Source organism: Bacillus rossius, chromosome 3 (assembly GCF_032445375.1).
Source record: "Bacillus rossius redtenbacheri isolate Brsri chromosome 3, Brsri_v3, whole genome shotgun sequence".
NCBI lineage: Eukaryota > Metazoa > Arthropoda > Insecta > Phasmatodea > Bacillidae > Bacillus > Bacillus rossius.
In genome coordinates, this window is record NC_086332.1 from 8,824,900 (window position 1) to 8,847,527 (window position 22,628).

At 33.9% G+C, this 22,628-nt stretch overlaps 1 protein-coding gene across 1 annotated transcript; it reads right to left on the minus strand.

The window, feature by feature from the left end:
- Nucleotides 1-567: 567 nt before the first annotated feature.
- On the minus strand, nt 568-21,084 carry LOC134530174 (CD63 antigen-like). Its single transcript, XM_063364811.1, has 5 exons — nt 20,794-21,084; nt 16,187-16,375; nt 13,247-13,417; nt 9,654-9,887; nt 568-3,742 (listed from the first exon to the last, which is right to left on the minus strand). The coding sequence occupies exons 1-5, from the start codon at nt 20,869-20,871 to the stop codon at nt 3,677-3,679; spliced, it is 738 nt and encodes a 245-aa protein (XP_063220881.1). The 5' UTR covers nt 20,872-21,084; the 3' UTR covers nt 568-3,676.
- Nucleotides 21,085-22,628: the final 1,544 nt, after the last annotated feature.

The window sequence follows — 22,628 nt, forward strand, 5'->3', positions numbered from 1 at the left end:
CAGCTACAAAAAAAAATTAAATGCATAAACTAAAAATGTTTTATGTAACATTAACAACTCCCATTGAGATTTATAAGTCTACAATTAATGGAACTGAGTACATGCCTATTACTTCTGAGTTCACCAGTCCTTGTGCAATTAGCACTCTAAATCCGTAATAATTACGGAAAATCAGTAACGGTTGGCAGCTCTGCAAGCGCATACAGAGTGGCGTCGCTGCTGATGCACTCTCCTGCCCTATCGGTAACCCCACCACGTACCTAACTATTCCCCATACGTAAAGAAGTTTCACTTCCAAATAATGTTAAAGTTTCTCCTCAGCAAAATTAAGGAAATGCACTGATTTCGCTTATTTAAAAATATAGTTCCATGTTGCATTCCTTAGCAAAATCCTTCACCACAAGTTTCACACAAGAATTCATTAATAACACCAAATAGAGCTGCTCCTATAATTTCATTGTAACAGAAATGTGTAAATTGTTACAATTACAATTTCAATGCGAAGACACACACATAGCATTTTAAAATTGTTTCAAAATAAAATCAAACTTAAATTAAAAACAAAAATGTTTTCAAGTAGGTATTTACTATCCCAAAAAAATACATACTTATAAACAAAACAATGGAAAAGTTTTTTGAAACCCACAGTCTATAACAATAGCTAAACAGTAGGCTTACTCTTACATACATACAGTAAGCCTAATGGTACATAAACAAAATAAGACAGTAAGTCACTTTCTATGCACAACTAGCAAAACAATATACAGTACCATCATTTAGCTGTCTATAATGAAAATATATTTTTTTACATGGCACATTTCTCAAACATAACCTCATTGTCATGCCCGAATAATTCTGATAGCTTGTTCGTGCAACTTTTGTGCAACGACGAAAATTCCTACAAATAAAATGATCTTTGAGAAATACAACTGGAAGAAATTCAGAGGAATCTAAAAAGCAAGGTTTTATTTGCTAAAAAAAAGCATGTGTTGCTAAAAAAAAAAAAAGCACTCCGGCTAACAATTTTTTATCACAGTATTTTTTTCTCTCTCTCATAACGAAAAAGTTGAAATTCACTTTGGATGCTACGTAATGTAAAATTAAACAGGTTCTTTGTTATATGTAGCATGTACCAAGATAGGAAACGCCAAACATTACACTGGACGAGACCTTTACCAATGCACTGGGACAAGATAATATGGCGAACTGCTATAAAACTGAGAACATTGAAAAGCATGTCAATACATGTACACTATAAAACTGAAATGCAACTGCAATCACAAAATATCAACATTTTTAAACAAAACATAAATAGATAAATACAAATTTGTAATCTTTTGAAATTTAAATTCAATAAATGTTATTTATCTAACAATGAATTTGTAACAAAACGAATGTACTAAATAAAATATTTTATAATTTTTTAAATCTTGCAACTGTTACTGGCAACTCATTTTTACAACACAACATTGGTACATTTTTTAAAGATAAAAATAAGTGTTTATTTAATTTTGTTTTTCAAAGTCATTAAGACATGCTTATTACAAATTAGTTAATATATAGTAAAAGTGCTTTACGTATCAGTCAAAATGACATTGTTTTTGTGAAAAAAATATCATGAATTATTTGTGTAATATTATGCTATCTTTATGAAAAAAGAGAATGCTTAAATAATAAAAACTATAACACCAAAATATCCTGTTTTAAAAAATCAAATGTTTCTACCAATGCAGCCTTAACCAAAGGATCATTTAAATTTAAATTATTATGGGTACCCAGTTGTGAAAGAATATTTATACTCTCTTGAGACTAACAAGCAGGTGTATCAACAAAGAAACACTTTTTTTGGCAGTCATTGGTTTTTGTTTACAAATATATCCCACTTAATAGCCAATTTTCAAATTTCACATGTTCAAGATGATTATTTGACAGTAAGAGAAACATAAAAAGGGTCAGCATTTGGCTGACTAAGCAACAGAATATGCTTACCTTTTTACTAAAAGATAGTGCCATTAAGCCCATGAAGCCCACAGGATGTGTCTGGAATGAACTTTTAAGAATGTATTCCAAAACAGTCTATGCTAGCACTTTTAATTCATTCTATTAAATTTTCATATAAGGCGTTTCCAGTAATCATAATTATGTTTAAAGCACTTACTAATATATTTGGGTGCGGCTTTGAAATTATGAACATTAAGTATGCTTACATTAGAAATGTTCTAGGTAGCAATTAGTAAGTTTAGTGGAATTCTTGTGGGTTGGGTAAGTTCGGTTGGGGTGAGGTTAAGTTACAATGCAAAGGCATCAGAATAATTAGCATGCCTTTTCTGTGTCCAAATAGCCATAAATAGTTCTCTCTACTTCATTTACGCACATTTCTGTACTTTCACTTCCATTAAATCAATAAAAGTTTATATCTTTAATAGCACATTACTAACATAATTGCTTTTGTTTTATTTTCAAACATAGGCACTATAGAAGTTGCATAAGCAAGTGGTTGGATATACCCCAAACATGCTGAACATAAGAATTGATCTAACACTTGGAATTGTTCGGGCATGGAAGAAAAAATTGATTAAATCAGACTTCCCTCTTTTTGTGCAACTTAAAAATTTCAGAAAATAACTTTTCTAAAAATTCCTACCATCACTAATAATGCATTGCTGACATGTGCACACAGAAAATCCTTCAACAGTGTCCTTATATGCTGTGAACTCCTACATCAATAACAGTTAAAATATACGGGTTAGTAGTCGAAAAACCAGGAACAACACCCCTCAACAATTAACATGGAACTTAAAATAATTACCACGATACAAAGTAAAACAAACATAATATCAAGCAAAACAAAATACATATAAAGTAAATCAAAATACATGTCCCCAATTCTGCTATTGAAAAACTTAACACACTTAAAATTTCCTAAAACCATAATTTTTCTATCATTATTCCTGGCATTATCTTTAAGGCCAAAACTGACTACAGACAAGTCAGAAAAGAATAATAATGAAAATACCAACCCAAATACAGGCAACAAGCTCAGCCAAGAGATCCTTAACATATGAAAGGTGTTTACAAATGTGTGTCTCATGATTGCTACCTCATAATGACTGAACAAACAAGCAAATGAATTAATTTCACTGCGTGTACAGAGAAATTGGCTAGACCAGTCTAGCTTAGGACATTTTGTAGTTATGAGTTAAACATTAGATTACATTTCAAATTCATCTTGCATGTTTTCATTCATAAATGTTTGCCATTACTTAGAGAACAACCTCACACAACATTTATCATAAGAAGTTTAAATTCTTTTTATGATATAGATTTCTAGATACCTATTTTCACTTCTACCTAGCAAAGTATGTATCTAAAACCCAAAACTAATATTCTTTTAATGTTTTATAATCACTATAAAAATATTTTTTTATTTATAATCTGTGTTATGCACATAGCATTATACACATTAAATTTCATGAATTTTCACTTCAATATTTGTGCCATAGGACACTTGAGCAATTCTTTAGTCAGCTATTTGAGCAATACAATCACAGATATAGTTGCCAATTTATATATAAATGGTTAAATGCTTTTATACAACAACTGAAGTACAAAAATTATACCTCCCTACAAATAACTCAAATTGATACCCTTATGTTATTATACATGGCATCTCATATTAAACAGACACATCACGTTTTCTGAAATTCTTTGTGAGGCTGCAGGCAAACACCAGACCAAGCAACTGAAAAATGAACAAAATAAATTGTGTAACAATCCTGAAACAACAGTGTGTCCAAGTACATATTTTTTTTATGTAAGTAACAGTGATGTGTCAGTTCTACGTTTATCCCCGGTTCTTGAATAGTTCCGTTACTCAAAAATTGGTTCTTTATTGACCATCAAACACGTTGTAGTCACACCAAAGATACAGAATATCCTGATAGATGGCATGCTTATTTGTTCAATATAACTTCAGAGTGCCCCAAGTTACCATAATTCCACCACTAAAAAGTCACCTAGCCCTAGGTAGAACAGGTGCTTTACGTTCACTAGATGGCTTCAGTAGCACATAACCCTGTGGTCGAGCTACATCTAGTAATACATATAACAGTTTATTAGTGGAATCAATATTTAATTTCAGCACATAAATTGCTTGAGAAAAATGTTGTACATTAGGGTGGTCCTTATTTTTCAAAGTCTTTAGTTTCAAATCACTCACCCCCCCAATTTTTTTTTTCCTTTTGTTAAAACACAAAAACGAGACCTCGCTCATTAGGATCAGAGGTCGGGAACCCGTGCCGCATCGAGCCTCAAGTCGGGAGGATGGAGCGCTTCCCGGCGCGGGCGTGTCCGTGCAAGCCTCGACATGTGCGAGCCTAGGTCCTCCCGCACTTCTCAGATCTATTTATCAGTTTGTCTCGAGCTGTTGTGCGTGTTACAAGTCCCCGTGATCCAATTTGAGAAGTGCCGATAAAAACGTCTATTTAGTGGGTTCAGTGTCTCACCAAATTCGTGGTTGCAACAAGCTACCCTCCAACAGGCAAGTATTTTCAGTTTTATTTTATAATTTATGGGAAGAGAGGTTGTCTCTTGCTGAAAGGGCTAATTTAGTGATAAGGGAGTGTTTTAATGTTTTGGGAGGATCCCTACGAGATCACTGCAACATTGCCAGGAAAAACTCATTAAATTACATTCTCATTGGCATAACCTACTAAGGAGTTCTCATCGGTCATCGGAAACGCAGCGTGAGCGTGAGAATGAATTCATATTAGATTTAAATAATTTATTTGAGATTGCACATGCAATTGCTTTGGAGTTAATTAAAATAGAAGCAAGATAAAATATTTTCGCAGCTCCAAAGAGAACCTGGACGGAAAGGGTGTCTTGCCGGGATTGACAAGAAGACGACAAAACGGGAGGAACGGTCAATCGAGAGAGCCATTAAATTTGATGAAAGGAGGGCCAAAGAACAGGCACACCGCGAGGGTAATATTAAATTTCACTTTGACGCAGAAAGTAGTTCTGAAGAGTGATTAATTCGACATACCTTCATCTATTTTGTCCCTGCCTTTTCCCACCCAAATAACAGGACCCGCCGAAGAAAATTCCGATGAACCGGATAAAGTAATGCGCGGTCGGAAATGCATTCTCACACCAAAGTTAATGGCAGCCTTGGATCGTTGCCAAATAAGTCAACGGAATGCAGTATTCATTTTAGAAGCAACAGTTGAAGCACTAGGCCTTTAACAGATATAGCTCTCAATAGGACTTCTCTACAAAAATATAGAGAAAGGTTTAGGAAAAATAACTATCTGAAAATTAAACTATTTCAAGAGGATGTGCCTAAGTTTGTAACTGTGCATTGAGACGGTAAGCTACTTCCAGCATTGAATGTGCGAGATCCAAAGCAAGAAAGGCTGTCAGTTATAGTTTCCTATGATGGTAACAAAGAAAAATTGTTGGGGGTACCAAAATTAGAAAATATTTCAGGAAGAGAGCAGGCCTCAGCTGTTTGGACTGTTCTGGGAGACTGGGGATTCCACAAAAAAGTTCAAATTTTGTGCTCCAACACTACTGCGTCTAATACAGGACGTTTCAGTGGAGCTGTAACGTATTTAGAGCAATATGCCGAAAGAGAGCTAATATACTTCCCCTGTAGACATCACATGTACGAGCTAGTTTTGCGGAGTGTCTTCGAACAAGAGTTCTCAAAGGCTTCGTGCAGTCCAGATATATTTATTAAAAAAAATTTAGAGAAATGGAGTACATTGGATCACGAAAATTATATCACGGGGCAAACATACCTAAAAGAAATATTGCATGAATTATTTGTATGATGCACTGAAAAACCAAAATTTAAAACATGATTACCGTGAACTGACTGAATTGTGCATAGTTTTTATTGGAAAGGTTCCGTAACAGAACTACAAAATTAAACCTCCAGCAGCTCTCCATCATGCCCGATGGATAGCGAAAGCTTTGTATTCCTTTAAAAAAAAAATTTTTTTTTTTGTCACATCAGTTAGCCTTGAATGTGTCTGAAGTTAACAGTTTAAGAAATATATGTGTGTTCTTAGTGAAACTTTATGTAGAAGCCTGGCTGGAGTGTTCGTTAGCTGTACAGGCGCCATTGAATGACTTACTATTTATAAAACAATTGAAAAAATATGAAACCATAAATAAAGGTATTTCGTCTGCTGCACTGAAGAAATTTTGCAGTCACTTAAGGTATTTATAAGAAGATTTGGCTATTTAAGCACTGTTTGATAAAAATGTTGCTGTATCATCAAAAATAAAAATGGTTGAAAACTTAAAACAAGAAAATCTCAACACAGAAAGAAAGTATTCCGTTTCTCCAAGAGATACTTTTCACCTTACAGGTAAGATCATTACTGCAGACCTGCCAACATTCAAATTTAAAAAATCATGAGGTCCTCGATAAAAAATTTTAGGCCCATTAATACAGGTTAGATATAAAAAACAACAAATGAGAATCTTTAAATTTAAGTGACATACCTGTACCTATGTTACATGGTCTCCGCTTCAAAATTTATTTCAACAAATTATAGGTTGCAGATTTAATTTAGTTGAACATAATTTAGCGCTGTCGTGTAGTGATCATGCAGGGCCACAACTAAAAAAAGATGTAAAATAACATTCTGCTCGTTTAACACTATTATCACAGTTCACAGCAAAATTATTTTTTTTATTGGAAGCAATAAACTTCACGTGTTAGTTGTGTTTTTTTTTGTAGCGACATGTTTCACAATGTCTCCTCTTCCACTATGCGAGATAGAAAAATCAGCACGGCACACGCTACAAAACGCAAAATTGCTTCCTTTACGTGACTCGAGTATTGATGGAAACTCTTTACTGTAAGCTTTCGTAAAACTTGTTTTGTAACTTTACAAACAAAATCTTGGGGCCCCGAAAAATCATGAGGAAACACTATTTTGGCGTGAGGGCGTGAGATGGACCTTAAAATCGTGAGCCTCACACCAAAATCGTGAGAGTTGGCAGGTCTGTTACTGTATTTATTTTTGCTTATGAAATTTATGAAAATATTGTAAATATAACGGAAACCTGTCATTATTAACCATGCTTGGCTCAAAAACAATTTTTATATGGCATATAGGTACATAAAATATTATTATTATAGAGAATAATAAAATAATGGTTAGGGATTTTTTTTCTTCCTTTTTGTTTCAGATAAAAATATTGAAGACTTCATTTCTCAAAAAAGTTTAAATTTCCTAAAAGAAATTAGAAATCAACACTAACTTTTTGAATCATAGCACAGACTTTTGGGACACACATGATGACTATTTAGAGAGTCAAAAAAACAATTAGTAATTTAAGAGTAGTATATGACACGGCATAGAGGGGCGTGAAATTAATACAAGATTTTAACGGACTGTTCACAGCTAATGAAGAACAAAGACAATTCCTTTTTCACAGTGTTGAAGACCACAGGAAGCAATTCCCTTATTGCAAAAAAAAACTTCATTAAAACAAAAATTGGTTTAAGTTGGAATTATTATTTTATTAAGCATCTAAATGTTCATTTAAAAAAATGTATTTTGAAAATAAAATGATATCTATTAGCATCTTTAATTTATTTGCATGTTTTAATTTGCTACCCCTTTTTTCCCATATTCAAGGCCGATGTTGCACGGGCTAAATTTAAATTTACTAAAGGAATTTTGTATATTGTCATTTAACAGAAAAGGGGAAAAAAATAAGGGTTGGGAAACCTAGAATTACGAAGTTATTTATTTCCCTCCCAAAGGCTGTGTCAAAGATTATGGGAAGAAATTCCTGGAATGCAAGAAAAAGAATCATTAAGACGTAAATTTGTTTAAGTTTGAATTAAGACATTTTTTTATAAACATTCCAAATCTGTATTTCTTTTACTTAAAATATATTCATTGAAAATAAAAAATATAACAGCATTTTTAATTTATTAGCAAGTTTTAATTTTTAACCCTACATTGCCATATTCAATGGCAATGCTGCACGGGTTAACGTTAAAATTTTCAAAAGATCTTTTGTATAACGTCATTTTAAAGAGAAAGGGAAAAAAATGAGGAGTGGGCAACCCGGAATTACTAAGTTTTTTTTTTCACCCCTATAAATAAGGACCACCCTAGTGTATATAAAAAAAATAGCCAGTCATGGGGACTGTCAACAGAAGTGAAAACTTAAAACTTTGTTTTTAAATGTGTAATACAGGTATGACATCATTTCTACATCAAATGTACGTAAGAAAATAATTTTGGTATTATATCAGTACGATATCAGCATGATATCATTTTTTAGTCACAACAGATGTCAGTGGTATGTAAAAATTACGTAAAAATTCATTACCTAGCTATGACTTACCAGTGATGTCAGACCTAGGTTATGTATTTACGCAGTCAAATTAACTTCACTTACTGCTACACAGCATGTCCATGACGCGAACTCACAAACTTTTACCCATTCAAAAAGAGTCCAACACGCATATGATACAGTCGAGTATATACAATGTAATAGTATATATATGTGTATACATGTAGGTACACAGGCCGCTGCGATTCGCCAGTCTGGCGCAACACGTCACTAGCATGTCGGTGACGCGAACCCATCAGTTTTACCCCTACCAAAAATCACTTAAAGTGGCTAAAGAAGTTTTCACTTCAAAAATTAAGCAAATCATACAAGTAAATAATAATAACTATTATAGCAGTAGTAGCACACAAAATCACTTGCAAGTTACGTATTAAATTGGATAATATAAGTAACCCTCAACTTTAACAAAGATATCTTATAAAAGAATATATTAACACATGATGTAGGGCTGATAAAGTGGTAGCAAACACCTGCAGTTCTTGAGTAGTAGACCACCATCACGGTAATCTTGTTTTTTATTTAAGATTTTGTACGGTATTTTTATTTTTCCACTCCTTAATTTACATTCCAACTGGGCGGCAGCACAAGAGGGTTGATGGCAAGGTAGGGGAGGGGATGGGGAGGGGAGGAAGACTGTGCTATTACCCCCTCCCCCCCTTTTACCAGCAATTTTCCAAGATTTATGAACCTTTTCTTCAGTGTCTCAAGGGCTTAAAGGGAAGTTAGAAAGACATTTGCATGGGTTACCCGAAAGTAATGTCCCCTTACAACAGCTTTTTTTTTTTTTTTTTTTTTTTTTAAACCAAAACGCAGGTTTTTTTTTCATTGAGCGGGAAAGGTTAGGCTATTAAACTTTCTGCGATACCGGCATTATATTTACAATTCTCGATGCCAGTTATTTTCCGAGAACCGGCAGAACTAAGAACTGTGACTGACCCATCACTAGTACCAGTACACCATAAAAATGTGTTTTCATTACGAAAATTTCAACTTGAATTCAATTTAAGTGAAACGTAACTACTGTACCAGGCAACACTATGTGCCGTGTATGTACCGGCCTTCCCTTTATCTAAGCGTATTTATTAGTCTGCTAATCACAATATACTGTTCACTTTTGTCAGTAAATGTTTGTTTACTATTCTGACCAGACCAAATGTTGCTACACTCTTTTTCTTTACACTTACCACCAATGTTGCCAAAAACTTAGTCAAAATGAAACCATTCCAAGGAAATTCAGACACCGGGTACTCAGCATCACTCACCTGAATGACTGCAATGCCGATGCCAATGCCCCCCAGGGTGGCGGCGTGGCCGGCCACAAACACCTTGAGGGCACCCAGGCAGCCCGGCTCGTTGAGGTTGCCACTCCGGACGGTGCAGGGATCACCGCCCCACTGCTGCACCACCAGGTGACAGCACGAAACGGGCAGGCGCTCCCCTTGCTGCTTGTACCTGTCGCTCCAGTCGCTGGCATTGACCACGCCACAGCAACCAAACTGCAGGATGAGGGAAACACGTGCACCCGTCACGGCGTGTTCGCGACCGAGACTTGGTCGACGGTCTCACAAATAAGCTGGTAATACACAGAGATGTCTTGATAGCGTTTCCTAGCAGTGCTACAGCAAACTGCGCAGTCCAGTTTTTTTTGACGTGACGTCTAATAAATCTATGAACGCCGGCTGCACGCACGAAAAAGTGTCTCGTTACACACATTGTCCCGTTACACTCATTGTACGCTTGCGCCGCATCTATCTCTCTTCCACTCGATTGGAACAACCATCGATTTGTCTTTTTTGAGGCACATTAAACTTGAAACACTCCCATTTGTTTCCTACTTTTCCTATCATTGTCCTATCCTTAACAGAATAACACAGATTGGAAGACGTTAAACAGCAAACAAGTATAAAAGCTATAGTTAAAATAATATCTTCGTTAAAGTAATAAACATATTTGAATTAATGAGTGCAAATAAAAGTAAATTTATCAATTAAATTGTAGATTTCATTTCACTCCTTCTTTGTATCCATACAAAACAGTGATAATTCAATAAAAATTATTCAATTTTATTCATAAAAGTATGCAATCATTTCATCAATGTTTTGTTATGACGTTACGTTAAACTATCGTCTGTAAACCGACTTTACAGACAACCATTTTTTTTTTTTTTTTTTTTTTTTAAAAAAGCTTGCTCTGTGTGGTTCAGACAAAAACATCCTGTTAGCTTCGGTATTATGCGTTCACGTAATTTTATCGCTGGTTCAGTTTCAATGGCCTGGCCTGCTTTGTCACCGCAATCTGCACTACCATGTGGATATAACTGTACAACGTAAACTGTTAACACTGACAGATGATTTAATATCCTTCAAACTACTACTCCTCCTTCCCCTTTTCTTTCTTCTCGTACAGATAGCCCGAGAGGTGATACAACCATCTTTGAGCTTGTCTGGCCCAATCATGTCCAAAATGAGTGATACCTTAGCATAACCAAACACATTATGAATTTAATGGAATTGATATAATTTTTTTTATTAATTTTTACCAATGAAACAACTTTAAAAGTTAAACAGTCACTAGGGTTCAAACTTATTTCCATGTTTCAACTTGCAAGACAGGGTTCGGGAAAGTAAACTTTAGATTAGGCTGTGTTGATTCAGCCAATAGTTTTATATATACATATAATTTAAAAAGACATATTCTTCTCAAAAAAAATCTTATCCCTCCCATGTGAAGATCCATGCCTCGGAAGAAGCACATGTCCAAGTTTGAATCTCCACCCACCAGTACAACACAAACCTTTCCCTTCAACACTTGCCTGGACCGCTCTGTATTCTGGCTAGCATGGGGTGGATTTTACATCAAAAATGGTAAAATGGACCTCTCAAACGTTTTCCAGTTAGAAAAACTTTGAGGATTGAGAATACATGCACTACTATTTGTTTTTAGATATTAGGGACAATATTGCAACCACGACAAACTGACAAATTTCTCTGACCTCTCAGACACAATCCTGCAGCGCCACTAAATGTTGATGCTTTTCTGCAGGAAAAGAAGCTTGTATGTTCTGTCCAAAAGTTCAATTTTCATATTCAAACGTAAGCAGACAAAAATAAATTAATAATTACATGATAAAACCTCTTTTCTTGGAATAAAACACCAACAAAGGACTTCAACTGCACTTATATGTTTTTACTCAGTAAAAACTAACCCTATTGAAATTAATTATTGGTAATTTTGAAGGAAAACATTGAAATGTTATAATTTGCATTTTTACTCCCTGACACAATTTCCAATCATTAAAGTTGTTTACCAGTAGTTAGGTTAGCTCATATATTACAATTAGAGTGATATAATAATCATAATAGATTGGTTGCATTTAAAATAGTTTCAAATAGTGAAGACAGTTGGTTAGGGTAGGTTAACTCCATTAAAAATACTAGAACGCATTTAAAAGATTGATTACGAATTACACATTACAGATAACCTAACCTTAAATTTTATGTAAAAATGAAAAATTAATAGTACTTACTGAAGAAGGAACTAATTAATAGAATAACTAGTATAACGAAATATGAAAAGTAAATTAAAAATAACAAACTATAATTATTTATTTTGTTTACTTGATGTTACATGATTTTGAAAGTTAGTTTTACAAGTCACTCCCTTCATACCAACACCCTTGCAGATTTGCTGATTATTGTCATGCCACATGAAAAAAAATTTTGGTTTTGAATTTCTAAAAGTTTCCTGATGCAATTTGTTTTCCCCCTGGCATTAAAACATGTGCGGTCTAGTTTTTTGTTTTATGTATTTTGTTTAATATTAACAGATAAGCCCTACCTATGCATCCAGTCTATACGAACATTGCAGAAATCACAAATATATTCTTCAAACACGTTAACATTTAACACTTAACATTCTTACCACAATAATAATTACCAACTTAAATTTTATCACAAATGATAAAATTAATTATTCTGCTAATTTTGAATAACTCTTCGTAACTTTATCTCTATTAATCTACAGAAGCCGGTAGTCTCCAGAATTACTGTAAATAAATTCCGCAAATTGAAAATATACGCCCATCAAAATAAATGGTAGAGTAGTAAAATTACTGCAATTTGAGATAGAAATACGTGTTTGCAAACAATTACTATCGATTCTATTAAAAATATTGAGTAAAGGCTAGCAAACTTTTATGTAAACATGCGTAAATACATTTTAATTTTTTGTAAAAACGTGTTTACAGAAAAAAGCCTGAGAATTCACGAAAAGGAAAAATCAACTGAATTTCACAATATTAAGCATTTACAAATTTGTTAAGGTGTCTAAACATAAACAAAAGCGGTGTTTTCAGTTTCACTTTGGTTAGCACAAGAAGAAATTCCAGAATTATGTTGCAATTTACGTGACTTTTCCTGAAATTTCCTGACCATTTCAAATTCCCTGACTTTTCCCTGTTTTCTAGTCCTGTAGTAACCATGAGTTAACACTGTATAAAACTGCCAGAAGTATGCCTTTTTATTTGAAAGATAATAGTACAGAGAAAACAGAAGAATCAATTTGAAATTAGGCGAGTTGTACTTATATTTGAGAACAATTTCAGACACGTTCTAAAAAAAACTACTTCTGCAATATATACATATGGGTGAGAGACATAATAAGTACGGACTGACTGAGTTAGTGTGTTTTGGTACATTTCTGGGAATTTTTCGCACTTTGCATGATTTGAATTACAATGTTACAATGTATATGCAGGAAAAAAATACTAACACTGCTTAGATTAAATTTTACAGAAGGCCTTAATGCTCATTAAAAAATGGTGCTGATTTTGTAAGGGTTAAGTGCGGTGACTCACCAAGCGCTGAGTGTTATCCCACACCACTGACGAGCCCCCAGTAGCGTTGTAGTGATCCATGGACGCGTACAGCTTCCCCACAAGAAACTGCTCTGCATTGTCTCTGAGCACGTAGCCTGCAATGCCAGCCGACAGCTCCAAGATGAATATGACTATCAGCAGCAGCGAGAACTGAAACACAAAACACAACATATCCTTTCAGACTTCCTGCAGAGAGAAAACCAAGAATTGGGATGTATCGAAAACCTTGCATGCTGCCTAACATCTGTTAGAACTGGGTTTACATTCAACGCGCTAAAACGTTCTAGACGCCATTTCCTGAATACTGTACACGTGTGCAGACAAGCTGAATCAAGGATTCCTAAAAAAAATATCATTAAAATTTACCACTTTGGATTGAGCAATACATGACTGATACTTGAGAATCACCATACAATATACCAAATCAATCACAACTTTATGCTCACATGTGGGACGGTTCATATAATTTCCATGTTAAAACTGCAATTAAGCTTGCAGACTTGGAACAGTGAACTTTTGACTGGGTGATCGTTAGGTCAATATGTATGTTGTTTACCGTTTGTACCAGTTTAAGTTTTAATCAGAGTTATTAATTATTCACAGGGTGGCCTTTAATTCTAATAACTGTAAAGTGAATAACATTCTATTCTGTCATTAAAATACTGTACAATTTTTACTGGAAAAATAAATACAAAATTTTCAAATACTTACCATTATTATACATTATTCGAAAAAATAAATATTCAGCAGTTTTACATACCTAGACCAAAACTGAGGAGTATTTGTGCTTAGGAATCAAATTAATGTGAATTTTTACTTTTGTTCCTTATCACAAAACCTTACTTGAAACCAATCAGAACTTGCTGCACATTTCCACCTATGAAGTCACGAGATAAAAGTTTTAAATAACTCAAACTGTTGTACCAATCCCTTGGAGTTGAGAAGGGAGTTAGTGTGTGCAACCTTTGGCACAAAAACATTTAAAGCCTAAATGAGAATTTATCTCTCAACAGAATTCTAATTTAGATCTAATTAATTCTATATAAAGTGAAAGAATGTAATCTGAATTCTAGGCATATAAAATTATGTATTTATTAAGGCTAGGTTTCTAAAAAAATAGAGATTCAATAATCTACATGTTGATAGTGAAATTCAGAACCCACAATGATGCTAAGATATTTTATTGTGGAAGTTTTGGAAATCAGTATTTTATCCAGTTCATAATTATTAATTTTAATGCAAAATTCTTTGCTGATGTGTTACGTTTGTTTCAACAATACTCATTTCATGATGGCATTTTTACAATTCTTCCTAGTGAGCTTGATTCAAACTATTAATCAAACATCTAACATAGCTACATACTATACGTATATAACAATTTTTTTTTGCTATTTAATTGCTAACTAGTTGACTTAAAACTTTAGAAAAAACACCCACTCCATAATAACTATGTTCTATGAAGTTAAATTGAGAATTATCTCACTGTTGTCAAAAGTTGGAATTTGTTTGTTGAAAAAAGTTAAGTTGTTCTTGCCATTGTGGCCATTCAGTTAAATGAAAATAATTTGTTGAATATAGCTGATATGAAAAAAATTGGACCGCTTTCCAGGAAGAAATATAATTCAAAATAATAGTAAAATAATATATAATTTGAAGATATATTGATTTGTTAATGGAAACAGAATTTGACAGTTTGGCAACATTGCACACGTGAGGAAGCAAGCTACGTCTAAAAAGGGGGGTGATATTAACTACTTTAAAAATATTCACCTGGAAGTCTTGATGTTATATTACTTTTTGAGTACACGGAACACTACTTTCCTACACAAACTACAGTATAGTTGGATTGGAATGGATAGATAAGGAAGGTATTTCTTATTCGAACTTAGTCCACCACTTCTTAGAAATTAACCTTACCAAATTTGCATCTGAGGATGATACAAACACTATGAGCTCTCAATCTCCAAAGGTGACAAGTACAGAAAAGTAGATCATTCTTTGAATTTACACTCTGGATAATAATTTGTGGCAAGTTAATATGGAGTGAGAAATTTGTCAGAGAATGGCACGCCACCATATTGCAACACCTTAAACATTAGTGACAATGGTGCTTGACCATACAAGTAAATACGTAATTAATGATCAGAAATTAGAATTTCCATAGCTAACCTGTCACTTCCATAATTGTCCGATTAAGCAACGTGAGCAATAAAGCCCTTTACCAGACGCTGTGTATCTCCTCCGACCACGTATAACACCTGCATATGAACCAGGGCGTGTGGGACACCGAAAGAGTTCACCTGCGACCATCATTTGTGTGGAGTGAGAAAGCTTGCCGGCCGCTTAGAGCAGGCTGGCAGGTTAGATTGCAAGTAGTATAGGGAGTTGCGAGCCCAGTCACACACGGGTGACGTCACAGCCCTAGAGATAGTCGTCGGGATCACATGCCTAGTAATACATGCGGCCAGGCACAAGTAACAGCAACCATGTGCAACAACAAAATGAATATATTAGGTCCACAAATAGGTAAAGGTTTCGAGAAGGTAAACTTCTGGAGTATAAATGTTATTAGAAGTCAGCTACCGTAGTATGAATGACACCTCTACATATGGATGCTGAAAGTACAGAAGTAAAAGTGTTCTCATCACAAATTACTACTATTCATATTAACTCTGAACCACATCTTGGTTCAATGATCATTTGATTCAGCTCTGGTAATTGCCAGTTTGTAAGATATCAAAATCATCAAAAGTCTAAATCCACTTCTTTCCTCAGTTTCCTATAATTGTACAAAGTCGGATATAAAACTAATTCAAATATCTACAACAATCACATTGCATTCTACATTACTTCGCAAACAAGATTTATTAACAAGGGATTTGAACTTCCAAGGTTCCCAAGTCATCGACTGTCACTTACCGTTAACACCATGCAATAGTTCTCTTTGACGACACCACAGCAACCAAAGAAAGCCACCACAAAAATGATGACTCCTGTTGCTATGAGCAATGCAGGCACAGAGAAGAATCTGTTGTCAAGGAACCAAACATAGTTGGCGTATTCTGCTTTGATGACACCACCCACGGATATTAGTATGATGCCAACAATCTGCAACACATGTCCCCATGCTCAGGAGATGCTTCGGATCAAACAGTGAATGAAATATAACAAAGTTCGCGTTAGCTTCAGTGGATAACCAATATTTCTTGTAAATCCCTTGGGATAAGTACCACCAACTCAGGGTTTTGGCATTTTTCACGATTCCAGTTTTTATTCTATTTGCTGACATGACATGGCAAAAATAATTTCTTCAAGATTTTGTACCTTAATATAGTCTGATTTAAGATATTTTGAAATCCACATAAAATTAAGTATCAATCATTTCTTACTGATATTCTGCATTAATTGTAATTATTTTGCTGTTTAATGCAGCTACTAAGAACATGCCTCAAACAATTTTATTTATCAGCCGATTTAAAAATGTATAAAACTTAAATTTTATAAGTGATTTGAGACTGATGTCATAAGTTAACCATTTAGCAGCATTTTAATTTTTTAAATGTAGAAACACAAGACTGTGGTCATACTGAGAACTAAGAAAATAATTTAGTTTATGAATGTGCATTTTGATCATGCATCCTGTGGTTTTCAAAAATTTTTACCTATGTAAATTATTGTAATATTTGACAATTTGCTTTATGAATAATTACAACCAATATTAATAATTTTTTTATCACTGATAAGGATTGATGCCACCTTATAATAAATTAGGTTAAGGTAATGGTTTAGTAAGGTCAGCCTTATTTAAATTAATTCAAATTAAATAATACAAAAGCACCTTTCATTGTGACTGGATCATCAACTCGCCAAGTAGTTAGAAAGAGCCACAATCTACAGTAATGCAAAGTTAGGCCAACTAAATTTTTAAGAGGCCTTTAAAAATAGCCTACATTTAATAAACCCCAATAAATTCCCGTAAACTCCAGTTGGAAAGGGCTGTGAAAAATAAAATTGCAAGGACAAATACAATAAAAAAAAACTCAAGTTATTAAAAGAGCTTCTTTTCAATAAAACAAACAAAATAAAAATTCCAAAATAAACTTTTTAATACTTCAACATTTATTCCAAGAGGGCATTTTGTTACAGAGAATATAATGTAAAATCACGTGAACATTAGGTTAGGATAGCTGCATTAAAAATACTGTGAAATCATGTGTACACTTGGTTAGGTTAACAACATAAATATATTAAGGATAGTTCTAGTTTAAATTTGCTACATATTTAATTAATTCCTAAACAAACCATTAGATGATTTTACAGTATAACAAGATAACCTAACCATCAGACCATTCGTAACTATACATTCTGCAGTTATTCTTTTTAGATAATTCTTTCGTGTTCTTAAGTAATTTAGATTATTTCCTAAAATAAAGATTTTTCTGTGAAAATATTAATTACTAAAATGGTATTTTAAAAATATTTTAATACACAGTCAAACACAACTTCACCGTTCAAAACTTTGAACAGTGGTAGTTTAAGGAGTAGTTTGGAGGGGCCTTGACAGCAGAAGGCCGTCTTATAGAAATTTAAAATTTGAAGAAAAAAAACACTATACCTACCTACTTAAAATGGATTAAGTATAAGTGAGAAAATTGTACTGTAGTACTAAGAAAGTAGGATAACATTAAATTTAATTTAAGATTAGTCAGGGGTGAACCCAGATACTTTTGTGGAGATGCGGGGGGATTAACATTCCCCCCCCCCCCCGATACACTACTGACTGAACTACTACAAAACTACATGAAACAGGGGAGATGGCAAAACATGTATTTTTCTTAAATTCTAAAAATTCTGTAATTCTAAACAAAAGGAAATAATTCGAAAGCATACAGCATACAGCAGGCAAAAAGGGGCAATATTCTTACAGCGCTGCTTTTCCATGAAGAAATAATAAAATTCCGAAAATTCTCTTTTTTTTTTTAACACTAGAGACGTTCCTGTATTTACCTTGAAAACATAAGTTTCACAATTCCTACTGGTTTCTGAGAAATCGCCATATATAGCTTATATTACAACGCGTGTGCATTGATGTGGCCACAGCTATTTTTTTTTCTTTTCCGGGTGGATCTGTGTGTTTGTTTAGGAGAAATTTTGTAAGCAGGGTTATTTTTTTGATAACCAAAGTAGTTATCATTATGAATGTATTGCAATTATATGGGAATTTTTAATGTTTATTTTCTGTTTGTCTTTTTGTAAATAACCAATTGCATTATGGAATCTTTGTTTTCTGACATTTGCATTCAAAGTAGTATTTTGAGTTGCATAGTAACAAACAATACCAATGGGAGCTAATAGGTATTTATAATTGTTTTCCAATTCATACACACACACAAACAGAAAAGGCCAAAATGGTGACAGTTACATCAATGCACAGGTATTGTAATGTAACCTATTAACGGCGACTTCTCTAAACCATTGAAAATACAGAAACATTGTTTCCAAATTAAATATAGGAACGTTTTAAGTGTTTAAAAAAGTTTTTTCTGAATTTTACAATTACTTCACGGAAAACCTGCGCTGTAAGAACATAACCCAAAAAGGTTCTCTCCACCTCCTTTCCAGAAATGTAATTCTGTGAACATTTCTGACTTGAAATGCAGTTTTACTGGAGCATAAAACATCAAATAAACTAAAAAAATATCATTTTGAGTTTTTTGTTTAGAATAGCATCTATTCTAGAAAAATAATGGGTATAGGTATGATACTGTAAATGAGTTCCTATTAAACTAAATAATTTAAGAGAATAATTTTTTTTTACTTGAAAACTCAATATTTGAATCGTAATGTGACATGTAACTCAACAGCAGTAATGCAAACACATTCTATACCACTGTATTGTATGTATGGTCGAACGGAACGAATATAAAAAAATAAACCAGCATACAAGAAAAATCTCACAATATGCAAAACTTCATTAAATTAAGCAAAAAAATAAAACCTGGTCATTATTTTTCTGAGTGAAAACAAGGCAAATATGCTAAACCAAATATGTTAAATTGCAACTTATCGTGAAGAAAAATATGTTAACATAAATAAAACACAAATCGGTAAATATGTAGTGTACGGATTAGCGCCAAAAAAAATCGTAAAAATATGAAATAACTTTCATTATATGCTCTTTTACGTCCTCATTTCATAACCGCCTGCGGAGATAAGAAATTCCAAATACTTTAGGAGATATCGAATTTTTTAATTATCATAATTGGGCAAAATTTGTTAAAAAAAATTTTTAAATTCTGAAAATATATTTATTCTGTGCTCTTTAACTTCCTCTTTTCATTAAACCCGGCGGAGATAAGAAATTTTAAATACTTTAGGAGATATGGAATTTTTTAATTTTCATCCTGTGCACTTGTCCGGCGTATATTGTTGCTTGTTTACAAGTATGATTTTTTTTTTGTGACGTACGTGAAACCTAAGATGCACATAAAGTTCTGCCATCCCCGATTACACCCAAACAATTCACCTTCGGCCAACCTCAGGTTTATTTATTAATATTTATATTTCTCAACCTGTTTATTTTAATGTAGCTATACTTACCTAACTAACCGTCCATAGTGTTTTAAAGTGTTTTAATGTAGCTAACCTAACCGACCACTTTTAATATTTGAATTCATTTTTCCTGCGCAAAAATAAAACAAATCCCGAAGTTGGCTGAAGGTGAATTGTTCGGGTGTAATCGGGAATGGCAGAACTTTGTGTGTATATTAGGTCTCCCACGTAAACGACTACATCATGTAAAAAGAAAATTACACGAGTTCCGTCGGTGGTCGTCTGTTCATCCTTTGTCCCGGTTTGTTAGGTCAGGTCAGCTACATTATAAATACTTTAAAACTAAACAACCATTAAAATTAATTTTATTATTTTTAATTTCCATTCAGTTTCAAAGTATTTATAATGTAGCTGACCTGACCTAATCTACCTTTGTCCCGTTTTGTTAGGTCAGGTAAGTTACTTTATAAATACTTAAAACTATACAAGTAAAATTAATTGATATAATTTTAATTTCCGTTTATTTTGAAGTATTTATAATGTAACTAATCTTACCTAATGGAAAATTTCTGTTATTTAGGCATTCACGCGCACACGGCAAAATATAAAATGGCAACGGTCGAATGATTACGTACGTCTTGTATTGCAAAATAAGAACGGCGAGATCTCCAAAAGTAATTGGAATTTTTTATCTCCGCAGGCGGTTATGAAAAGAGGACGTAAAAGAGCATATAATGAAAGTTATTCATATTTTTACGATTTTTTTTTGGCGCTAATCCATACACTACATATTTACCCACAAATCCACTTTTCCCGACTGACGTCCATTGCCTATAAGCAGCAGCGTGATCTAATTATCATTACTATATTATGTAAATGAGCTTCCAAACTGAATAGCTTATATAGTAAAAGTAACTATTTGAAAGTTTTTGAAGTGAAGACAGCAATGAATGATAAAAAAAAAAAATACTCACCACAAATAATAGGTTAAATATGAAAATCAGATATTTCATAACCACTGAGATACCCTTCAAACCCATGTCTAACTCCATTGAACAGCAGCTAATTTACAATTCAGAATCCAAAAATAATAATAGCAGTAAATTAACAAAACAATTTTATTAAGCGACGATTTTATCAAACTGACATTTTGCTGCTCTATCACGTTGTTTTATTTGACTATCAAATCAACCATAGATTACGATAAGTGGACGGTAGAAAGACAGAAATATAACTATAAGTACATTCTGTTCTTGTCACGGTCATGGTTCTAGTTGCACCACAATAAACGCTAAACGGGCGTTTACAAAAATCAGTAATACCATATGTTAAGAAACTAACAACCAAATAATTTACTTTTGGTTATAATAGATACATTTTTTTCTATTTAATATACATTAAAACTAAACCGACCCTACGCTTAAAATATTATTTTAAGAGTTGGTTTTGTTATACATTGTATTAATTGTGCTATCAATCAGGGGTGTAAACACGAGGGGTGGGGGGGTTAGGGGTTCTAACCCAACCCCCCTCCCTCTTAGGACCAATTATTTTTTCTTAGCTAAAACCGGCCACTGCACTTTAGGGAAAGAGTAAGCGAGTCGTACCGATTCTCCTTCCCTTCCCCTATCCCTGTCGTGAGCAGAAGCTATAAGGTTGTGACGCCGTGACGGGTCCCAAGCTTTCAAATATCTTACACCTACTGTATTTAACCAGCGCGGTAATTATAAGCAGGTGGTGACTGCGTAACTCTTCAAGCTAAAGCTAATTGTTTCCAGGAATAGGCCAGTTCTGCCGAAACCCAACCCTTTTTATTCCTTTTTATTTTGTATTGTCGAGCTTCGAGCATGATTTATGATTTTGAGTGGATGTAAACAAGGCACTTGGGTTGATAAAAATATCTTTAATTATTTTCTTACTTCATCACTCAAGCATTTTTTTATTAAAAAATTAATAATAATACTTTTACCGTTACAATATTTAAAGTTAAGTACCGAAAACTGCTAAAATAGCACTATTTTACACCCGGACCCCCGCTTTATTAGGGGGGGGGAACCATGTTTCTTAACCCCCCCCCCCCCCCTTAAACACAAATCCTGGCTACGACACTGCTATCAACCGAAGTATCATGCTCGATGCTTAACCCTTAAACACTGCACTTGGGTCTGAGAGACCCTACCAATCCTTTTTTGTACAGCCAATTGTTTATTTTTTCGGACTGCAGTCTGGCAACCCTGCTACCATCATATTATGAGGGTGGTAGGAGAAGCCTTCTTTTCACAGACGAGAGAGCCAAAACCCGAAGTTCCCCGAAGTTCGTGTTTTTTTCTGTATCTTTAATGTAGCTATCCACACCAAATCCACAATGTTTTAAAGTATTTATAATGTAGCTAACATAACCTAATTGACCATTAGTATCCTTTTATCAACACCACCATATTTATTTACAATGAAAAAAAAAACGAAAATGCACGATCGGGCATTTGACTCTCTCGTCTGTGAAAATAAGGCTTCCTGGGGGGGGGGATAGTGTGTCGGTATAGAGCTGTCAGTCGGCCGGAAACTGTCGTTCAGTAAACATGGTGTTTTGGGTCTGTGAGACCCAGGTCCAGTAAATATGTACGTCTGGTATTTATTCACGTGATGGCAAGTTCGTCTGGATTACGGAAACAAGTACGTGTTAGTGGTACTAACTTTGAAAAAACAGTTTCTCAGTGGTTGGAAGAAATTGATAGTGATGATAGCGATCTTAGTGACAATTAATTTCCTCAAGATTTCGTAATTGAAAGTGATCATCAGTCAGAGTCGG

Bases quoted from the DNA above. Each gene is read 5' to 3' on its own strand.
- LOC134530174 (XM_063364811.1), bottom strand. From the start codon at position 20,871: ATGGAGTTAGACATGGGTTTGAAGGGTATCTCAGTGGTTATGAAATAT. The intron at 13,418-16,186 runs GTAAGTGACAGT...TTTGTGTTTCAG, and splicing joins ACTATTGCATGGTGTTAACG to TTCTCGCTGCTGCTGATAGT. The intron at 9,888-13,246 runs GTGAGTCACCGC...CTCATCCTGCAG, and splicing joins GGGATAACACTCAGCGCTTG to TTTGGTTGCTGTGGCGTGGT.